Source organism: Salarias fasciatus, chromosome 19 (assembly GCF_902148845.1).
Source record: "Salarias fasciatus chromosome 19, fSalaFa1.1, whole genome shotgun sequence".
Classification (NCBI taxonomy): domain Eukaryota; kingdom Metazoa; phylum Chordata; class Actinopteri; order Blenniiformes; family Blenniidae; genus Salarias; species Salarias fasciatus.
In genome coordinates, this window is record NC_043763.1 from 12401336 (window position 1) to 12413472 (window position 12137).

A 12137-nucleotide genomic window follows, 5' to 3' on the forward strand; every position below is an offset into this window, starting at 1 on the left:
GAGGGCTCCGAAAGTGGAACGAGAACACCAGCTTCTAGGAGACCATCAATAGTCTCCGATATCCCTTCCTCGCCAGCCGGAGAGGTGGGATACTGCTTCTGATAGACTGGTTCTGGGTTGAAAGAAAAGGTGACAGGTTCTATATTACAGAATCCAACGTCCGTTGGAGAAGATGACCAAACCGAAGGTGGGAGGGAGTCCAACATGGACTGAGCCCCATCTGCATCGGTGGTTTCACGACCATGAGATCTGTCCATGGTCACATGTTCTGGAACAGCATCAACATTATGAAAGGTACAACAAACACAGTAGGCATCAAGAGAGGAGCTGTACAGGAGGTTAGGAATTGGTGTGGGTCGCCAATCGGGAGCTTCCACACAGGACTTAGTGAACGGCCCTAAGTCTTTCGCGGTGTGTGTGGCGGCAACGAGGAGTGAGATGTGTGGGTGACAGGGAAGTACCCCTGGGTCCTGGGGCGCCTCCATCCGGTACCACTTTCTTTGGGTAGGTGTAAGCGTCACTCCTAATGCCACACCTGGTTTTCCAATATACATTTGATGTACCGATAGAGGCCAAACACGACCCGCGACCTTGTAGAATTCATCTGCATAGACTGGATCCTCATTCCTGTCATAAAACAATGTACAGTGATATGGGTCAACCAACGGGAGGTAAGGTCTGAGCGAGCGAATCCACGGGCGCCACAGGTCGAGCAGCTCCACACATGAACCCCAGGAGGGCGTGGCAGAGTCGATCAGAGCCCAGTAAACATCAGCCAAAGGTCTCATTGGCTCAGGAAGTTCTTCATTCGCTTCCATCATCAGCATGCTGTCCGTTTGCTGACTGCAGTGAAAGGTGGAGCCATCAGGGAAGATCAATATCATCCCATCAGCTGTGCACTTGATCATGGGGCACAGACGAATGAGCAGATCACGGCCGAGGAGGTTAATGGGACACTGTGGAGCAAAAATGAAGTTGTGGCGAGCTATTTGGGAGGCAATCGTGACAGTCACAGGGGAAAGAAAGTGCAGGTCGTTAGGCTTTCCTTCAAAACCAGTGAGAGAGACAGTCTTTGGGGTGATGCTGGCACCTGGTGGTAGGAGATGAATAGAAGAATACCTCGCACCGGTGTCCACCATAAAGTCAATGTCCTTCCCTTCTATCCTCAACGTCAGACAGGGGTCCTGCAAAGCCTCTGTCCGCACTGGTTCAGGATCGCGTCACTGTGGATATTGTCCCACTGATCCCTGTGGGCCGGGCTGCTGCTGAGGAACAAGGTGCATTTGGGGAACCTGGGGTTGTTGGTTACCTGTCGCACCAGGCTGTTGGAACCCCTGTGGCTTGGGTCCTCCGTAGCCTCCTCTACCTCGTGGAGATCCTCTTCCTCTCGGCCTGTTGTTCATGGGCTGACGGCAGACACGTGAGATGTGTCCGGGCATGCCACACCTCCATCAGTACACGGTGTCACCACCCTGACTCGGGATACCACGTGGACCCGCCGCCCCCCACGTCTCCGGTGGCCCCATATACATTTGTGTTGTCATTGCCCCTCCAACATATGGTGTGGGATCAGGAACCAGAATTGGTGCTGACTGTGGGGGTGTCTGTGTGTTATCAGTGCAGGGCATCTGTTTATTTTTACTGCCCGCTGCTTTAATATTCATGTCAAGCAATTTGAGCTCTAAATTGCCTTTGTGTGTGGCTTTGGCCTGTTGTTCCTCCTGCCAGGTTCTCAGATGATGCGTAGTGTGCGTTACCCATCGAGCATGCTCCGCTCCAGGCAGATCCGGGTTGTCCTTCAGCTTGGACACCACAGGGGCCGGCAGTCCCTTCATCACCGCTCCCCTAAAAATCTGAGAGTGCAGAGGTGAGGCGGTGGGATGCTGTCCGGTCCTCAGCGTGAAGTCCTCAGAGGCCTGGGTCATAAATTCATTTGGAGTCTGTCCTGTTTTGGGGGAAAACACTAAATCAGCATAGACACACGCCGGAAGAGGGAAATACCCCTTCAGACAGTCAGACAGCTGGGTGGTGGAGCGGGTTGCCAAAGGTTCAGCCGGGTCATCTCTGTCCCAGCCAAGCTGGGCCAACACCTGCTGACGGTCCGCGGCACTACAGCATCGGGTCAGAAGTCCCGTGATGTCACCTTTGGACAGTTGCTGTCCTGCCGTTGCCTTGGTCAGGGCCTGCAGCCAAGCACCACCACCGTCCTTAATACTTGGGAGAGAAGAAGCAATAGTGGAGAGGTCAGTTACAGAGAAAGGAGTGTATTTAACTTTTACTCTTCCCCCATGTCCTACTGTTGACATTAGTGGCATGGCAAAGTTCAGTTCATCATCCTCAGCCCCACCATCATCCTGTTTTGGTCGTCCCTTTGATCTGGGCCTCAAGTCATATTTGATCTTAGGCGGTCCGAGGTCTGGCGGTCCACTGGCTGTAAGGCGGCTCATGGTCTCGTCGACCTCTTTTAACATCCGATCCACCTTGTACATCTGTTCCTGTTCCCAGCGCTTGACGTCGTGTTGTTCCCTGAGGCGCTGCATCTCTCTCTGGATCTCTGCTTCATTGGCGTCCTCCTCCGCTGGTGGAGGATTGTTTATAGTATCGGCGCGCTGTCGCTGTTTTACCTCCTTCTTCTGTTGTCGCCATTGTTGTAGAAGAGCCTCGCTGCCCAGTAAATGTGTTGCGTCCACGCCGGGGTTACCCTGTTGCATGGACAATGTTGTGGAAGTAGGCTTGGGTGTGGACTGTTGTTTGTCTGTGCGTGAGGTTACTGTTACTTCACATAATCCCTCATCATTAGTCCAATGACCCTCTAATATTCCTTTTTTTTTATGTGCAGGACTGGAAGCTGCAGAGTGGGTTCTGGTGTGGAAACAAATGGATTATGTGGTGAGAATGGAGCTGTCACAGAAATATAGGGTGGTGGCTGCATCTTACCACCAGGTGGAGTCAGATAGTCTCCAGGAGGAGTTGTCAGTGGGAGGAGTGGATACAAAGTCGGCGTCGTGGGCTGGTTCTCAGTCACAGGCGAAGGCACGCCCTCAGTCTTAGTTTCCGTCAGAGGAAGAGTCGCTTCCTGTCTCTCGCCAGCGCTCGAAGAGGAAACTTCCTCCCCACTGGACGGGCGGGCACCGCCCTTCGCTCGCTGCGCGGCGCAATGTCCCATTGCCATGCATCGTGAAGCTTCCAGCCACTCATCAATCTTCCGCAGCGCACTATCTGTTTTACGAGCATTCCCCAGCAATCCTGTCTTTCTGCCGTCTCCCAAAGCCTTTTTCTTCTTCAAACACGACTCCTCCACCTTACGCATTAAATCATACAAGTCAACAGCTTTCCACAGCGGTGGAAGAAACCCAGACTTCACACTCCCCTCCACCCACTCTCTCAGCTTCCTCTCCCTCTTTTCTCTGTCCTTCGGATGTCCATTCACTACGCCTATCTTACAAATCGCAGCCTCCACTTGCTGACCAAACGAGGCATTGTTTTCCGATTTCCCAACATCATTCAGATCAAACCAATCTATCTCACGATCAAATTCTCCGTCCATTATTTAATTATTTAATTATTTAATACACAACACAACTCTTGGATCCAAATATCACCCACACTGGTCGGTTTTTATCTTGAACCGCCGAAACAGGAAACAGCAAGTTTTTCTCTCGAACTGCAAGAAACGGAATACACAGTTTTTCTCCCGTTAACTGTCAAACGGCACACGGACCAGTTTTCATCCCGAACTGACAAACGGCAATCACACTAGGGTTTATTCTTTAAAACCCTCACACCAAAATACAGACCAGTTTCTCTCCCGAACTGACAAACGGCTAACAGACTGATTTTTTCTCGAATCAACAAACGGTATCCCAGTGGCCACAATTTTTTTTTCATCAGTTCTGCTGGATTACCACACGAAAATAAATTCTCAGGTTACTCGGCATCTTACGCCAAGACAACGGTCCTCAAAATTCTGAAGGAAAAATCCTTCTTACCTTTTAAGGTTCACCCGGGTGATTTTGCAGACCGTCGCCGGGGCTCCGTCGCCGAGTACCGAACGTCCTTCCTCCCAGTAACCGCTTCTTTTCCAATCAGTTCAATGAAAATCACGTTGGGGTCACCAATTGAAGGGTTTTTCTCTGTCTGGGAGAGGATGAAATCAGTCGGAGCCGAAGTCCAGCAGAAATGATGTCTTTTATTACAAGATGCGCAATCAGGGAGCAGATTCACACAGTTCAGAGTCTGTAAGTGAAAAAGCCGAAGCGGTTCTCATCCATCACTGTCTTATACCTTCTCTGAGGTGTGGTCACTATTACATCAGTTACTGAGAATCTTCTGAAGAGCAGCATTAAGCAAAACAAATCCTTAATAAGCAGCCTGTGCAGGGGTCATAATGACCTGTACCATTATGACCCGTACCAGGCCGTGCAGGCACTGCTATCCCAGCAGGACACATCAGCAAGCAAAAGCTTCTTTTAACAGTACAGAGTATCACCAGTGTATTTTTCACCCTTCAATGTCAATCCTTCCCACAAAAAATGGCAAAAAAAAAGACAATGAAAAAGACAATGGAGTCAGAATTATAAAAATCTTATCGATTCCCATCTCTGTCTGTGACTGTCTTCAGAACATAAATATTCCAATAGAGATGATTCAAATGCAGACAGACTGGTTATGTTGATGTGATGATAACTGATGCAGACTCCTGTTAATGTTTTACCAGAATTTGACTGTTTACCTAAGAGAAAAAATGAGAAAAAAACTCTCCAATAGCCTGTATTGCTGTAAGCTGCTGGGAACAACCTGCGATAAGAAAAAGAAAAGAGCATTCAAATGTTAACAGAGCAGAAATTCCTCCCGTAGCGCTGAAATGCATTTTAAAAGTTGCATAATCTTCTAATAATGTTTTCTTGTCTTTCAGAAAGAGATCTAACTTGACCATACTTCACCTTCATTAGATTGGATTCGATTTTTATTTGTGACATACATAAACAGTATGGCAGTGAAATGCAGCGACAGTCCACCAGGCACTTCAAACCTGAAAGTGAGTCATGTGTTTGATGGAGATATCTGTCTTCTGGAAGTCGAATGTGCTTATCCCGGCCTTCTGCGAGGATTAATATTGATCCCAACATTTGAATCAGCTCTCTGGAAGCAGCAAAATATCGAGGCCCTTTTAGTAGCTGACATTAAGGCTGGATTTAGGTGACCAGATATCACATGTCCCAATGAAATGACCACAAGTTCAACACATGAAGGGTGTGATCTTACAGATATTTCTAGACCATCTGTACTATAAAGAGCTTTTCAAAAAGTCCACTAAGTTTTTTGGGGTTTTTTTTAATCTCACTACAAACACCTTCATGTTACAAAGGTTGAGTTGTTGAATGTACGCTGCTTAATGTACGATAAGAAACTGTCATGTCTGCTCATTAAGAATAGATTTACTGTTTGATGGCAGTAATGTACTCACATAACACAACACAAAAAAACACATTTATTAGGTCAAAAGTGCTTTGGAGCACCATGTTTAGCTTCAACATGATAAACAAACATATAATATCATAAAGATTCACAAAGCAATGCTGTCGATTAAGTTTCAGTAGTAAGATTCCGTTTCAAGAGTTAAAAACGAACAGTGCACAGGCTTCATGAAACACAAGTCAGACAACAACAAAAAAACAAAACAACAAGTCAGAGCAATAACGTGAAATAATGGAGCTTTTATGTAAAGCTGGAGCAAGAACATTATGAGGCTGATTACATTTTACCCACAAGGTTTTTAAATGTTCAAAGAGAAACTAATTCCTTCAGGTTCAGATTTTTCTGGAGTGAATTCCAAGCAGTGGGTGTAAAATACATAAAAGAGTGCTTTCTGAGTTCATTTTGAACTTTGGGGACAGTGGTGTTTGAGCGTATGCTCTGTGTTCTTGTAGTATAGCCAGATAAATATTGGCAAAGTAGGCCTAAGGTGGCTTTATATATGAAAGTGATAGCAGTGGAAGTCTTCACTGCTCAAATGAGACCGACTTGTTGCCTGAACTTCCTGAACAATGTGCATTAGGCACTGCCCAGCATTATGAGTAAACATCTTCAGCAGAGACCAAAAATGATGAGCAATCAGGAAGACATTAGAATCAACCTGAGGCTGAGGGCTCGTGCTTAAACACACTGCTGTGGAAGCTGAAAAACAAACAGCCTTTTCTTGCTTGATTTTATATTCTATTCCAGAACAGAATCCCTCCATACATAGCAGTCTGCAAACTGAGAAGATCATCATCTCAGAGTCTAAATCCTGCTCATCACCTCCTCTAGCTTCCTCCCACAGGGACACATTGCAGGTCTTGGTACACTCTGCCACAGCTGATTCTCAGGCCGCTGAATGTGTGAAAAGTTTCTCCTGTTGAATCATTCTGGACCGTTAGCTGATGTGCATTTGTTGAGCTGCAGAGACGGACACACTTTGCTGAAAGCAAATTTCACCAACCTCATGCCATGAACTCAATAGTTCGGTGTTGGTTTTGCAACACTTTGAATGATCATCCCACAGGCTGCTTATTTTACAACCCTGATTAAAAAGGAAAAGAACTTGTAAAAAAAAAACTGTGATCAACAAAACACCAACACATTAACAATGATTTGATGCAATGATTGTACATTTTACTCACACTGAGCAGGTGGACATTGTGAAATTTTACTGTTTCCTATTACAAATTTACTATGTTCTATCTTACTATTTCCTGTTCTATTTAATATTTGCTTTATTAGCCTAAGACTAGCTTAGGTCAAGAGGGGGAATTGTAGATATTTACAACTTCTATTCCTACTCTACTGTCTTCTGACCTATTTAATATTATGGAGAAATGCAGCTTGTAACTCATAATCTTGCTCTCCTAATCAGACGTACGCTAATGTTCATGCAAGGAATCTTTGAGTATCTTTGTGCAGAAAGACAACTCCTTATCAGGCACGGAGCGGCTGTGCTGGGACAACAGGAGGAACACCGTATCCACATCAGTGTGAGAGAAGCAGATGCCCAACCAGCCCAAACCAGTTCCAGTGGTGTGTGACCCAGAAGAATGAAAATATCACCCCGCCTGTGTTTGGAAGACTTCATAAATACACACACATTAGATTAGACATCGCCTTTTGCTCTGATTCTGTCAGTGAGGGCTGCTCGCGGACAGACTAGGGACACAGAGGACCAGAATTCTGTCTGGAGGCTTCGCACAAATTAATTGTGATCAGCGTTGGAAATCTGCATTGGGAATCTTTATTTCTGCACTCTATTTGGGATCCAAGAAAGAATCTGGAAGGTATGAGGAGCAATCGGAGGGGAGCCCAGCCCGGCACCGGAGGGAGGAAAACTCCGTCCTCGACAACATGCCTTACACTTTAACATGATAATTAGTCAAGGTTAACTCACACCCTGCCGGAAGCACTCCCTACTGAAAATGGATTTGTGATTTCTGTTTTTGACTTCTGTCTCAGGTGGTGACAGAGTTCCTTCGAAGCTTGATGGACAACGCAAAAACCTCCAGAAAGAAGCTCCTCCTCCTCTTTGTGTTTTCCCTCGTCCTCGTAGCCATCTTCAGCGTTCAATTCTGCGTTCAATTCTCCGACTTCTCCATGCAAAACTACATCCCCAGACGTGAGTGGCCCACTGTCACCTGCCCCTTCCTGGTCTCCCAGCAGACCATCACTCCCATTGACAACACCAAGCATCTGCTGGTTTCTGGCTACATGGATCAGAGAGTGAAAGGTCTGGACGTTCGAATCATCAGCATATTCAACAAAACCGCCACTCATCCGATGCACTGCCTCTTCTGCTGCGCCGGCTCATTAAGTACATCGACTCCAGCGTCCATTCTCCCGCATCCAGAAGATTTTGGATTTGCCTACGTCACAACAGATGTCATGTGTCAGATTCCCCAAGACTGCGATGCCACCCATGTCACAGTTTTGACCGAGCCATTCACGAAGGACCCGACCAAGCCGTCGAACCACACGTGGCTTCCTTTAAGGAATCGGAATAAGCACTTATCAGACCAAGAAAAGCTGAAGTTTAACTTCACTGTTTGTATCTCCAGCCTTTTCGGTGACTATGACAATGTGCTTCAGTTTGTCCAGACCCTCGAGATGTACAGGTCAGCAACTCCACACCACCGTGTTCATTTCTTTCTTGATGATGTCCAAAAGAAAGGGAAAAAACTCAGAGAATAGTGAAAGAGGAATAGAAAGGACAGAGAAAAAGAGAAAACAGTGAACAAACAAGTTGGCATCAGACAGCGAGCTAATCCACTCGCTGCAGACTCGAAGAGGGGCCAGAGAATCAAATGAGGAACTTCCAGTTCCACTTTCAGAGATTTGACAGGACGGTACACAGAGAGAGAACAGAGAGGATAGAGCACCAACTGCAGGAGATATTAAAGTTGGTCAAGTGGGTTTTGTGGGTTCAAAATGAGACAATGAGAAAACGCATGTAGTATTTTATAATTTACAGGAGAGAGACAGAATGACGGTGACATTTAATGGTGGTGTCACCAAAAATTCCACAACATATGAACATCGTTCCTGTCACAACAATCAGTTCAGCAGACCTCTGAAGCAGTTATTCAAATACTCTGATAAGGAATTACAACAATCTAGTCTAGAAGTAACAAATGCTTGGATTGATTTCTCACTGTCATTCGATTCGACGTGTTCCTGATTTTAGGAACATGACAGGTGAAAAAAATGGGATTCTGCAGACTTTTTAAATGTGGGAGTCGAAGGATGAGTCCTGGTGAAAAGTAACTCCCCAGTTGCTCACAGTGGTGGAAGACAAACTAATTCTATTCCTTGTTACTAAATGTTTAGAAAATTTGCCACTAAACTGAACCGAATAAGAACTTCTGTTTTATGTGCGTTGGGGATTCATATGAGGTTGTTCATTCACTAATATGCAAAGGCTATTTGCAAAAATAACACAAGCAGTCAGGACAGATATTCAGTGTTTCTTTGCATGTTTGTGTGTTTTCTGTTTAAATTGTGCTCCATTGTATTGTGATATTCATGGGATGAGCAGCAGAACTGTGTATGTGGGCTGCTTCCATAAAAATGGTGCCAAATCTTTTCACCATTGTCAAACAGCTTATTCTGCTATTGACTTTCTCTTGGCGTTGTTTGGATTGAAGCAAGACGTATTAGAGAGTTAACCATTTATTATTTTACCAGACAGATTGTAAAGGGCTTGTGGAGGAACCTCATGCTCACACTGCTGTGGGATGAGATCTCATTCTGCCCAGAGAGTCATTATGTTGGTCACTGCAGAGAACATTTGATGAATTTATCATTTCTGTTGCTCATCCCACAAATGCATGTTCCTCACGAGTGTGACACCATTCAACATGGAAGTAGAAGATACTCTTTTTATCTTCATAGAACTAGACAGAAACATTTGTTTGCTTCAGTTGTTCGAGATAAATTGCTTTAAACGGCTGGAGCATGTTTAACTTTGTTTTGTATTTCAGATGAGTAAAGGTAACGTTTGCCTCACTGTGTCTCAGGTTGCTGGGAGTAGACAGAGTGGTCATCTATAAAACCAGCTGTGGCCGAAACCTTGACCGAGCGCTGCAGATTTACAGCCAGGAGGGCTTTTTGGAAGTTGTCCCCTGGCCCATCGACAAGTATCTGAATCCGTCCCATGGGTGGCTTTTCTCCAGATCTGGAGGGGACGTACACTACTTTGGCCAGATGACGACTCTAAACGAGTGCATTTATAGAAGTATGGAGCGCTCTCGCTACGTCCTGCTAAACGACATGGATGAAATCATAATGCCGTACCAGCATAACAACCTGATGTCACTGATGGACGCTCTCCAAAAGCAGCATTCAAAGGTCGTGAACTCCTGGCGTTTATTGAAAAGACAAAACACATGACTGTCCAAATGTTTCCATCACACTCACAATATTTAAAAGAATGTTTTGCATTCTGTATTCGTATCGGCAGACCGGGGTCTTCCTCATCGAGAATCAAATCTTTTCCAAGACAATATTTGAGCCAAGCCGGAGGTTTCACCTGCCTCAGTGGGAAGGGGTTCCAGGAGTGAACATCCTGGAGCACATTCACAAGGAGAAACCTAATGGAAAAGTTTCCTGTCGGGAGAAAATGATCATTCAGCCAAGGTAAGCTCAATCAGGCGCTCTGAAGAGCTCTTCACTCTTCACATTCAGTATAATGTATTCACACTTTGGCTGAATCTCTCATCCAACGGATTACATGCTTGTGTTTTCGCTCCTGATTCCTGTCTTTTGAGCCGTTCCATGTTGAGCTTGCATGTTCTCCCTGTGTCTGTCTGTGAGTCTGAAATCTGCATCTGAACTGCTCGTTGCGTATCTCTGGCATCTGGAATATACTGCATGGCCTTTCTCCTCTGACTCCGGGTTACCAAGCTCCCACAATTTTCATATTCAAACATAATTAAGTCAAGTAGCTCTAATATTTGCAGTTCTCTTTTGTTTTCTTGCATATGAGTACAATTGATTTTGATTTTCAAAGATGAATTTCACTTCATAGGTTTTTCTTTCATCAACACCAATTTAAAAAAAACTGCTTTGAACTCACCATTATCTCTGTGTATCTCAGGATGGTGGAGCAGACTTCAGTGCACTACGTCATCAAGGCTTTCAGCAACAAAGTCAAGGTTCCACTCGACGTTTGTGGGATCATTCACGTTCGTCATTCTAATCGGGGCCAAGGCTACAAGGACTTTCAGATGGACAAGCGCCTGTGGGACTTCAAGGAACTGTTGATTCCCCGTGTTGACGAGGTGTTGAAGAAAGTGGGTCTGCTGAATCAGACAGGTAGAGCTGAGGCGTGAGATCTGCACCAGGATGGACACGACAACAAGTTGAGCCAGACAAACATTCTGTCCTCTGCAGTGTCCGAGGAGTGTTGGACATCTGTCGCTGTCTTATTTAATGGTATCACCCCCAAATTCCACATGTTGCGTGTCCGGTCCGCTCCGCTCCATGTTCTCAAAACCCACAGCGCACACATTGCCCTGGATTGCTCCGCTGCCCCTCTGTTACGCCCAGCCGGAGAAGCAGAGAAGCGCATGCGCGAGGAGCACATTCAGGCCATTCAGAATAAAATGCATACATGGTCCTGAATATGTATTTTGTAGAAAACATGAAATTTATGGACAATAGCCTACAAATAGGCCATGCAGCTGTGTAAACGTTCAGAAACGTTTGACTATAGCTTGATTACAGGCAAAATAGAAGTTTGTCATATAAAATTTGAAAGTGCGTTTTAATTTTTGTATGTACCACTTTTTAAAGTGTATATTTTAATCAGTATGGTATGTCTATTCGTGATACATCTGAAAATTAAAGCAGTACTATGCAAGATTTGCTTTAGCGCTCCCCCTACTGGTCTCCTGTGAAAGCTCACTGTCGTAAACGTCCTCCGCATCATCCCCCTCCCCCGCCCCCACCCCCGCATGCAGAGAGCATCCCACTCCCATTACCCTTTTTTCCGCTCGTTAGACAAAGTTTTTTTCTGTCTTTTTGGTTCTGCCATCCGTCAGCACCTAAGGATGGCGTTGCTAATGCTCGCGAGGGTTTCATGTTTGTTTTACGCGTTTTTGTTAAATCTTCTGCAGTGGCAGTTCCTCGCGCTGCCCGGGAACTTCCTGCGGTTGCTCCCTCCGTCGCAGACATGCCTGCCTCGCACACTCAAACTTATTGGAAAACAAACACACTCTGAGACATGCTGCTTTCAGCTCAGTGCAGCGAACTCACTCGCGTTCACTTCTACGAGAGGAGGTGCCGCTCCTCTTTATTTTTCAGTTACCAAACGGAAATTACAACCAATCAACACACTCAGGCCCCCCTCAGGCCCCCAGCAGCAGCCCCCCTCAGCCCCCAGCAGCAGCCCTCCTCAGGCCCCCAGCAGCAGCACTCCTCAGGCCGCCCTCAGGTCCTCAGCAGCAGCCCTCCTCAGGCCCCTCAGGCCTCCAGCAGCAGTCCTCCTCAGGCCCTCAGCAGCAGCCCTCCTCAGGCCGCTCAGGCCTCCAGCAGCAGCCCTCCTCAGGCCCCCAGCAGCAGCCCTCCTCCGGCCCCCCTCAGGCCCCCAGTAGCAGCCATCCTCCGGCCCC

At 46.2% G+C, this 12137-nt stretch overlaps 1 protein-coding gene across 1 annotated transcript; it reads left to right on the forward strand.

Annotated features, from left to right (window-relative positions):
* Positions 1–4990: 4990 nt before the first annotated feature.
* Positions 4991–10856, forward strand: LOC115407132 (uncharacterized). Its single transcript, XM_030117489.1, has 5 exons — positions 4991–5038; positions 7486–8141; positions 9543–9873; positions 9986–10161; positions 10622–10856. The coding sequence occupies exons 1-5, from the start codon at positions 4991–4993 to the stop codon at positions 10854–10856; spliced, it is 1446 nt and encodes a 481-aa protein (XP_029973349.1).
* The last annotated feature ends 1281 nt before the right edge of the window (positions 10857–12137 follow it).